This window comes from Benincasa hispida, chromosome 8, assembly GCF_027475165.1.
Source record: "Benincasa hispida cultivar pf3 chromosome 8, pf3_genome.v1.1, whole genome shotgun sequence".
Lineage (NCBI taxonomy): Eukaryota > Viridiplantae > Streptophyta > Magnoliopsida > Cucurbitales > Cucurbitaceae > Benincasa > Benincasa hispida.
The window spans coordinates 5090411-5101160 of record NC_143485.1 but is presented as its reverse complement, the minus strand read 5'-3'; the positions used below and the strand labels follow the sequence as shown (position 1 = coordinate 5101160).

Here is a 10750-nt window from a genome sequence, read left to right as displayed (position 1 = left end):
TTGTTAATTGTTATTTGGTTTCAAATGTTGATGTGGTAAAACATATATAATTATCTTTATATTTATTTATTTATTTTGAGATAATATATAATCATCTTTATTATACCTGGTACGGTAGTGTGAAAAAAAATTAAGAAATAATATTTTATGTTCGTAACTTCAATGAGAAGAAAAATTTTCATCTATAGAAAAAATGTCAAACTATTTATAAAAATAACAAAAAAAAAAAAACAAACAAATACTGACAAACACAGATGGACTTCTATTAGGATCTATCAATGATAGACTTTTATCATTTTTATCACTTATAAATACTGTAAACTAATATCAGCCTCTATAAAATATATTAAAATTTTGTTATTTTGTGGTTTTTTTTATTTGTCTATTTTTTAAAATCTCTCAAAATATATATATATATTGAAAGAGGTTTAAACAGATTATAACTGCAAACACTTAACTCAACGGAAAGCTTATAATTTAAATCCCCACCCCCAATTTATACTAAAAAAAAAAAAAAAAAGAAGCAGCTGTGTAATTAATAATTATACACCATAAATAATTTGGGAGAGAAATTACATTAAATATTTGAATCTATATATATAAAGAAGAGACAGAAAAATTGCATTTAGCATTAAGATATAAGGACATGGAAAGAAACGGTGAAAATTTAGCATTAAAGACTCCCTCTCTCTAGAGAGGAGGCTACAGCAACAAAGCGATAGAAGCTTTTTAGGTTTGAAATTGTTTTCGATATATTTTCTTGATCTCTCTAAAAAATAAGGACGGTAGAGAATCCAACCTTTGCTAAATTATGAAAAAATCACGAGTATATATGTTATGAAATCGGAAAAAAAAAAAAAAACGTAAAACATAAATGATACAGAATCGACACACAATGTAGTGGTTCATTAACCGTGTGATATAAAATCACAAGTAGAGGAAGAGAATAGTTTATTATTAGTGAGGATTCAGAGATGCCAATAAAATTAGAGAGTTTATATACCATACTTCTTTAAGCTCTACTACAAAATCGTAAATAACATATCTTTATTAAGTTTCAGGGGTGTTGCTCTTAAAGCCTCACCACGGTGAATCACCTCTAGACCTGAGTTGTAGACTGATCATCAAGACTCTCGTGCTTGGTCGCTTAAAGTACCAAATAACAGATTCAATGTATTCAAAACAATACAAGTGAGCACAATTATCTCTAATGGTATGAGACATTTTGGGGAAAAACAAAAGTATAGAGTCACGAAGATTTATATCTGAAGTAAATAATATCACATCATGATATAGAGATAAGTTAAAAGTACGTTGTCTCCTATGGAAAAAATAAGCTTTTTTTCCCTTTTTTTTTCTTTACCTTAAAAACTTTTGTGATTCTATAAATACATATTAGAGCTGAAGATGATAAACGTGGTGGGAACAATAAGATGGAGAACATTGTGAGGCAATCCATATTTCTTCCACTAGTGCTTCTTTTAATTTCTTCTTGTGTTTGTAGCCACATCCCACGCCTTGGAATGCAAAGAAAGGCATTCCAACGTAAGCCCCAACAAGTTCTTGAGACAGTCGATGGCTTAACAACTTTCTATTATAAACAACAACTCGATCACTTCAATTATCAGCCTCAAAGTTACATTACCTTTGATCAAAGATATATCATTGAATTTAGGTATTGGAAAGGTGTCGATACCAAAACTTCCATCCTTGCTTTCCTCGGCGCCGAAAGTGATCTTCAAGATGACATACCCTATGCTGGCCTTCCCCTCCGTCTTGCCTCTCGATACCAGGCTATGTTGGTTTATTTAGAGGTATACATTCTAAATAATTACAAATATAGCAAAATCTATCGATGATAGACTCCTATTAATGATATGGTCTATCATGATAGACTTTGAAAGGTAAATCTAAATTTTGCTATATCTACAAATTATTTATAATACTTTTGACTTAATTGCTATATTTGCAATTGTCTCTTATTACTACTATTATTATCGTTATTGTGGGTAAATAGAAGCGGAAAATTTGAGGTACAAGTCTCTTCATCATAATCACATACTATATGTCAGTTGAGATATATTCTTATGCTCGCTTTGACACACACAATTTGACAGGTTATATACATGTATGTTAAGCTAATGCTAACCTTAAAATATCCATTTGTTTGGATAGACTATCACTAACTTAATAAAACAAATTAAAACGTTAAAAGATCAATTGTTCAATTATATTTTAGTCCTTACATTTTTAAATATCTAATTTTAGTCATTATGTCAGTTGAGTTATGCTCATTTCGACTTTAAATATATTTTAAATTTTGTATATGTATGTGAAACACTTACATTTTTTCTTTTTTTCTTTTTTGGCATATGTTTTATTATATACAGCATCGATTTTATGGTAAATCAGTACCATTTGGTTCAATAGAGAATGCTATGAAAAATGCAAGCATTCGTGGGTATTTCAATTCAGCTCAAGCCTTGGCAGATTATGCTGAAGTGCTTTTGCACATAAAAAAAAATGTTTGCATGTGAGACTTCTCCAATTATAGTTATGGGAGCCTCCTATGGTGGAAGTAAGTCACCCTAATTCTCCCTCAACTTTCTAAAAATGTAGGGCACGTTCGGATTGACTAGAAAAAACTTGTTTTGAAATATTTTTTTCAAAATTATTTAGGGTCTGTTTATATTTATTAGAGAAAAAAAACGCTTTTACAAAAACGGTTTAAAATACACTATGAAAATATTTCAAAAACTATTATAAGCGGTTGTCATACACTTCAACTTTTGTCAAAATGATTTGTTTTCAAAATTAAATATTTGAAAAGTTAAGCCAAATATACCCTTATTTAAGAAGTCTTTAAATTTTTCAATTTTGTATCCTTATAAAGTCCACATGTACATTTATATGGCATATTACTTAAGTTACAATAGTGAGTTCTTCTTTAATGAATTGTTTTGTTTTAATCTACCACGGATGGACAATGCTAGCTTCATGGTTTAGGCTAAAGTACCCTCATATCGCTCTTGGAGCCCTTGCTTCTTCAGCCCCGATCCTTTACTTCGACAACATTACACCTCAGGATGGATATTACTCTATTGTCTCTAAATCTTTCAAAGTATGTTTTCATCGATCAATTCAAACCCTAAACTAAGAGAACTTAATTTACTTAAAAACTTTTATATGAATTAAAGACACGATCGTTGATCATATATAACAATAACATTCCATTTGATCATGGAACGAAATTAGGAAACGAGTGAAACGTGCCATGACACCATACGTAGATCGTGGGGTGAAATCGACCGAATTGCCAAGAAAATTCCGGGAGGGCTTTCGATTCTAAGCAAGCGATTCAAAACTTGTGGGAAATTGAACACGAGTATGGGGATTACAAACCTTTTGGTCTATATGTATGCATCGGCAGCTCAATATAACAATCCATATGAGAATCCAGTGAAAGCCATATGTGTAGCCATTGATGAAGAAGCAAAGAAAAAAAGTGATGTAATTCAGCAAATAATTGCAGGAGTTATTGCTCATTTTGGGGAGAGCCCTTGTTATGATGTAGATGAATCTGATCACTATCCTTTTGATCCCACTGATCAGTATGGTTGGCAGGTACTCCATCCTTTTTCATTTTATTGTTTAAAATTACACTCTTTTTTCCATAATTCTTTTGTCTTACCGATTGTAATTAAATTATTATTTCTACATTTATTTTAGAGGAATTGCAAATATAGCAATCGGTCTCAAAATGTTAGTAGAAATAATTTGATGCAAAAGAATTTATAGATATGATAAAATTTAGATTCAACTCTCGAAATCTATCACCGAATAAATATATAACCTTGTGTTTTGTTGAATAATCTAACATAGTTTTCATTTTCTTTTTATGTTTCTATAATAATGATGACAACAGAATAAGTATATAACTTTTTGGAAGCAAATAAAAAATTAATAAAGTTGTTTTTGGCTATACATTTTTCACACATGTTATGATGTTAAATTAAGAAAATTAAACATGTCATTTGCAATATAGTCATTAAATAATACAGTTTTATTTTGTATTTTAATACAATTAAATATTCAATCTTCATTAAGATGTTTATTTGAACCCGACTTTTAAGGAAAGAATACGTACCAATATCATTGGGTCAAACTCACTTTGCCACATAATTAAATTTTAATGATCTCCAAACCTCCTCAATTTCTCACATCCCAATATACATCGTTTGTCTATTGAATATGTAATTAAAAAACAAAATAAATTTAGTAAAATTTTCACATATAGAAAAAATATCAAATTATTTATAAAAATAGTAAAAAAAAAAAAAAAGATATTGATAGACTTCTACTACCGTCTATCACATAGTATCAATGATAGACTTCTATCAGTTTCTATCACTGATAAACATTGAAAGACTTCTATCAGCTTCTATCAATGTCTATCAAAGAAATTAAATTTTGTTCTTTTATGTAAATAGTTTTCCTTATTTTTTTATTTTTGAAAAATCCCACATAAATTTATCTACATTTCTTAATTAGCTTATGAATTAATAACTTTTTGTTTCTTTATGTTTTCAATTCAAATGAAAGATTTCCTAAATATATCTTTTTTAATTTATATATAAAGGTCAACGTCTACCCCTCTTCCATCTATTTTTATGTAGAAATTTTGTTTTACGTTTTTTGTTTACTTTTTTTTTTTTTTTCTAATTTTAAAATTTTAAAATTCTGGAGAATATAATAATTTTAATTTACCAAACGTGTATGGCAATACGAGGGGATGAATATATTTACAAAATTTTGAGTCAATTAAATCCTTAAATTTCCATAAGTCAATCAATTTAGGCACAATACGTCTATATTTGAAAAGCATGTGCGTAAGCCTTTTCAAATGTCCATTTTAATTTATAAAAATGGACACTTATAACAAATACATGGACGATTCTAAAAGAAAATGCAGAATAAGAATGTAAATTGATTCATTTCTAAAAGTCTATAGGTTTAATTGGTACATTTATAAATTTTACCTAAGGTTTTCTAAAACGGAGTCTCAAAGAGGGTTTAAACTGATATGTTTATGGTTTAAATTAATAATACAATTATTAATTTACTATATAAATTGATACAATCTCTAAAATTTAGGGATATAAATTGATTTTTTTTTTTTTAAACCAAGACGTGTAGCGAGATGGTAATGCCCATAGGCATTAGTGAGAATGACAAAGACTCCATGTTTCCAACTTCACCATTCAATTTCAGCGACTTCAAAAACGATTGCAAGGCTTTATATGGTGTCTCACCAAGGTCTCATTGGGTCACCTCTTTCTATGGAGGCCAAGTAAGAACTCTTAATCTTATATACTCAAAGATTATTTCAAATGATAAAACTGTTGAAAATATTTACAATATATAACAAAATTTTAGAACTATCAATAATAGACACTGATGAACACTAATAGACTTCTACCAGTGACTATCAATTTGATAGTTGATAGACACTAATAGAATTATCAGCGTCTATCATTGATAATTTTAAAATTTTAAAATATTTTATAAATATTTTATTTTATTTTTCTATATTTAAAAATGGTCCTTATTTGTTTCTATTTACCCACTATCTCAAACAAATGTTCATTAAATGAGACACAAAATATAAATAATGAAAATAATCTTCTACATGACCATTCTAGAAAAGAAAGTCTTTTTCAACGCAAAAGCAATTATTTATAAAACACTTTGGAAAAATTATTAATCTGAAGTGTGTTTACTATTAACTTTTTGAATGACTTTACATGACCAAATATACCATAATAAGTAAAAAGGTAATTTTAACACTTTATTAACTTAAAAGCTATATTTTAAGATATTTTGAGAAATAGTTCATCAAAAGTGATGTTTAAATGAGGAATCAAAGTCTTTTAAATATATAATAAGACAAAAGTACATATTTGTGTTTAATTTAATATAATCACAATTGAATATAGTGTCACAACAATTTTTTTTTTTTTAAATGTGAAATATAATACATAGATTAAAAAATAAATTATTTCACTTTGAGTTCCATTTATCTACTTTCAATATATTTTAAATTTAGTCTTTAAAATTATTTTTATTGAAATTGGTTGAATAATAATGATAATTTCATAGAAGAAAAAACAGTAAATAAATATTATTTTTTTCACCAATTTGCTTGTAAGACAATTTTTATTGAGAGAATAAAAAGCTTACAAGAATGAAGGGTAATTATTTAATGATTGATTTTAAATATGATAATACCGTTCAAAATATTTATAAATATAATAAAATGTCACCATGTATTAGTAACTAGATATCTATGAGTGTATATTTATACATCGTAACATTGGGTTATATTTGAAAATATTTTTAACAATATATTTTTTTTCATTATTTATTTAAAGTGGTAAATTATTGCAGGACATAAAATTAGTGGTACTTCGGTTTGGAAGCAACATTATTTTCTCTAATGGGTTGAAAGATCCTTACAGCAGCGGCGGGTAACAACATCATTAATATTTCTCATCCAAATTAATTCTCTATTTTAATTTTTCTTTTCAATTTTGCTTATTTTTTATTTCGTTAATTAGGTTCCCTAAATGTTCATTTTCAAATATAAATTTGTTTAGAAATTTCAACTTTCAAATATCTTTGATTTATATTTTTAAATTTTGCATTAAAGGATTACTATATGTGTAACTTCAAATATTATTTTTGCAAATAAGTAATTTTTAAAAATTAAGACCATATTTGATAATCATTTCATTTTTTATTTTTGATTTTTGAAAATTAAACTTATAACGTGCCAGAGTCAGAATATTATGTAAGGGGGACACCAAGTTCAGTTAAATATAATTTTAGTTACATCGACATAATATTCAACTTATAAAATTTTGTCAAAACAATCATAACTAACTAATATACAGACAGTGGTAGATCAAGAATTGTATGTTAGGGGCACAACTTTATATAAGATTAAAATTTTAACTCATTAACATATAAATTTGTGTCATATATAGTTCTTGAACTTTAAAAAATTTATACTAGAGGACTAACATCTCGATAAGTGCGTATAATACATATCACTAGACATTTTTACTAAAAAAAATAATGTAACTATTGGCTACAAAATTGAAATTGTGAGGTTCACTTAGAAACAAAAATAATTTTTTTTTTTTATCTAATAACGATTATTTTTAAGCATTTCAAATATTTTATGAGATTTTTATACATTAAATTTAAAATTTATATATCTACTAGACATTTTTAAGAGACTTATTAAAGTTAAAATTAAAAGTTTAGATACTTATTCATCATAATTTAAATACTAAAAATTTTAAACATGGACTGACTTTAATGCGATTTTAAAATAATGGTGAAGTAAAACATAAAACAAAAAAGTATATGTGAAATTGATGTTTATGTCTCAATTTTCAAAAACTAAGAATAAATAATCAAATAGTTATCAGATGAGTCTAAAATTTTAAAAATATCTGTATATAAACATAAACATATATATGAACTTAATGGACTAAAATAAAAAAGAAAATAACACTCTCACATTGGAGTCAAACCTTGGTTGCTAGCTTCCTGAGTTCCTCCACCACTGTTGAGGCAATGTACCATTTCATGTCCACATGCGTTGATATATATTCAATATATGAAGAAATATTTTTTATAGTTAATAAAAAATAATATATGTATATATAATACGACACGATGTCTCCTCCAACCCCTTCATAAATCTATCCTTCTACTTTTATTTTCAAATTTTTTCTTGTGTTATCTATTTTTTAACAACGGTTTAAAATACCAAATCAACTTATAAAAACTAACAAAAGTTGCATTAAATTTTTTTTTCCCAGTATTTTACTAAAAATTCAACCATTATACTTAAAAATTATGCAAATATGGTAAGAAATGGAAAGAAAACAAGTTTAATTTTTAAAACAAAAAACATAAAACGAAATCATTACTCACAGGGCTAATTAATTTGGGCTAATTAATTTTTGTTGTGTTTTATATTTTAAGTAAATAAAATAAAATATTCAATGAGACTTGAAAAGCTATGTTGAAATTAGTAAAGAAGGAAGAAAAGAGAGTGGAGAATAGAAGAAAAGTTAACCAATACAAATGACATTGTTACTTAGTAACAACTTTTAAATTAGGTTTTTATATGCTTGACCTAAATTAAATAGGATGTTTGAATTTTTGAAAATAATAAAAGATGATGTTGTACAGTTGTTTGAGCACAATAAGGTCGTGTTGACTATCTATATTGTCCCTCGAACATCCTTAATAATGGTTTAGAGTGACGAGTGTGAATGCGAGATGAGGAGAACCACAAACACAAGTAAGAGAGGAAAAAGACCCTAGTGTGAGTGAGACAAGAAGAGTTCTGATGTGAGTAAAAGAGTGAGGAGACTGAAGAAGTGAGAGCGGAGAGGAGTGAGTGAGAGGGAATGAGGAAGGAAGAGCACTGATGTGAGAGAGTGCTATTGTATTAGACTAGTTGATTGCGAGCGAAAAGGATGGACAAAGAGCGTGAGCAAAGGAAGAAAAGCTCTAACAAGTGAGAGAGCACTATTGCTCAGATGATCTTAATTTCACACTCACTAAAATTGTGAGAGAAAATATATGAATAAACTAATACGTTAGTACGTTCTGACAATAGTAGGGGATAAACAACATTATGACTGCAAATTAAGGTCATCCAGGGAAAAAAAATCTCTTTCGATCCATTCTTAATCACAAAAATCTATAAGATTAAAAGTATAATATTAGAGAAGATTTTGTAATTTTTTTATTTCTAAATATGGAAAATTCTAAGACCATTTATAATTAAATTAAACTAACATTTTTTTTTTCAAATGAAATAGAAGCAAAGTTGAGTGAGAAATTGTCAATTCAACCTGTATTTTGAAAAGAAAATTAAATCAAGATTTCCATTAACATGGACATGAAGAAAACTATATTGTTTAAGACTAATCTAATATGGTTTCTATGACAGGGTATTGCATAATATATCTGAGACTATTGTTGCTGTTACCACTGCCAAAGGTATATCTTTTTTATTAATAATTTTTAACTAAATTATTGGTTTGGACTTTGGAGTTGAATATAGGCCTCAAATATTTAATTTTATCTAAATATTCATGTGTTAAAATGCATAATTTTCATATATCTACCATATTCAAATTAAATAAATAATCGCAACTTATTATTAAAGCGAGCATTTTCTTAGGAGAAGAATCGTTTTATTTAGACTTTGTTTGGTAACCATTTTGTTTTTAAAAAGTAAGTCTATAGACACTACTTTCACCTTCAAATTTCTTTCTTTGTTATCTATTTTCACCAACGATTTAAAAACCCTACCCAAATTTTTAAAACTAAAAAAAAAAACTTTCAAATAGTTGTTTTTATTTTTAGAATTTGGCTAAAAATTCAACCATTGTACTTAAGAAATATGTAAATCATTATAAGAAAGATAGATGAAATAGACTTAATTTAAAAAAAAAAAAAACAAAAACAAAAAACCAAATGATTATCAAACGAGATCTTAATGATTTAAATTAATTTTAAATAAAATCAAATAAAAATAGGTATAATTATTAATCCGATCTAAATTGATTTAATTAGGAATTTATTCATATGAGATTTTAGTGGATGCAATTCAAAAAGTTAATGGTATAAATATGATTTTTTTTTTCCAGTTTCAATTTTAGTGTATTATTTCATCATATTTAATATTGGAAAAAGATATGAGGCAAATGAAAATGAAGTGTAAATTTGAAATGCAGGCTCCCATTGCTTAGACATAGAGACAGTGGGGGAGGATGATCCCTTGAGATACTTTAGTATCCATTTAGTAGCTGTAGGACCGTATGGAAATATTAGAGGTAAATAGAGTTGCTTAAAAAATTAAAATTTTTTTGTAGAATTTTAACACCAAATTAAAACAATTTAAACTAATGAAATAATTTGTGACAAAAATAAATAAATAGCAAAAATTAAAAGAGTAGAGAGAAAGAAATGATATCGATATTTTTTATAGTGGTTTGGAATCCCTATTCTACTTTCTAAAATTCTTTGCGTATTTTAGTACACAAATTCACACTTTTTTTACCAGTTCAATAGTCAAACAACAACTAATTCTTAGATTTAGTATCCAACCTATTTCGATCATTTTCAACCGGTTCAAGATCAAATCAATACAAATTCTTTTTTGGATTCATGATAAAACCAATATATTCAACCCTAAGGTGCACCATTAATACAAAATCTTAAGTGAAATAATAAAATTGAAAACCCACCAAAAATTAAAAAAAGAAAACAAAAAAAAAAAAAAACACAAAAGTATAGATAAACAATTGTAAGCACTCAAAATAATCTCTCTCTCATAAATATATTTTCCTAGCAAAGATAATTTTAAGAAGATGAAACTTTCAAAGAATGATCAATAATGAATAATTCAAGAAAAATTTTCACAATGATTGCGAGAGGAGAGACTGTGTGTTAAAAGAAAGGGGGTTATGAGATTTAAATAGAAATTGATTTTGGATTCAAAATAAAATAATAATAATAGAAAAAAAGGCCGTTGGCCAAATTTTTTTTTTAATACTTTTAAATCCATATAAAAATCAATTTCTTTTAATATAAAAAAATAATATACGAATCCACACGTCACTATTTGAGCCATTCGATTATTTCACCACTTGTATAT

General features: G+C 26.7%; 1 protein-coding gene across 1 annotated transcript; it reads left to right on the top strand.

The window, feature by feature from the left end:
- The first annotated feature begins 1388 nt into the window (after positions 1-1388).
- Positions 1389-10078, top strand: LOC120083140 (uncharacterized). The gene is made up of 6 exons (XM_090316894.1): positions 1389-1814; positions 2391-2578; positions 2994-3121; positions 3256-3624; positions 5189-5350; positions 6448-10078. Exons 2-6 carry the CDS (start codon positions 2524-2526, stop codon positions 6529-6531), a joined length of 798 nt encoding a protein of 265 aa, XP_090173020.1. The 5' UTR covers positions 1389-1814; positions 2391-2523; the 3' UTR covers positions 6532-10078.
- Positions 10079-10750: the final 672 nt, after the last annotated feature.

Excerpts from the sequence above, each read along its gene's own strand:
- LOC120083140 (XM_090316894.1), top strand. The coding sequence starts at position 2,524 with ATGTTTGCATGTGAGACTTCTCCAATTATAGTTATGGGAGCCTCCTAT. Across the intron at positions 2,579-2,993 it reads GGGAGCCTCCTATGGTGGAA|CTTCATGGTTTAGGCTAAAG; the intron begins GTAAGTCACCCT and ends GGACAATGCTAG. Across the intron at positions 3,625-5,188 it reads CTGATCAGTATGGTTGGCAG|ACGTGTAGCGAGATGGTAAT; the intron begins GTACTCCATCCT and ends TTTTAAACCAAG.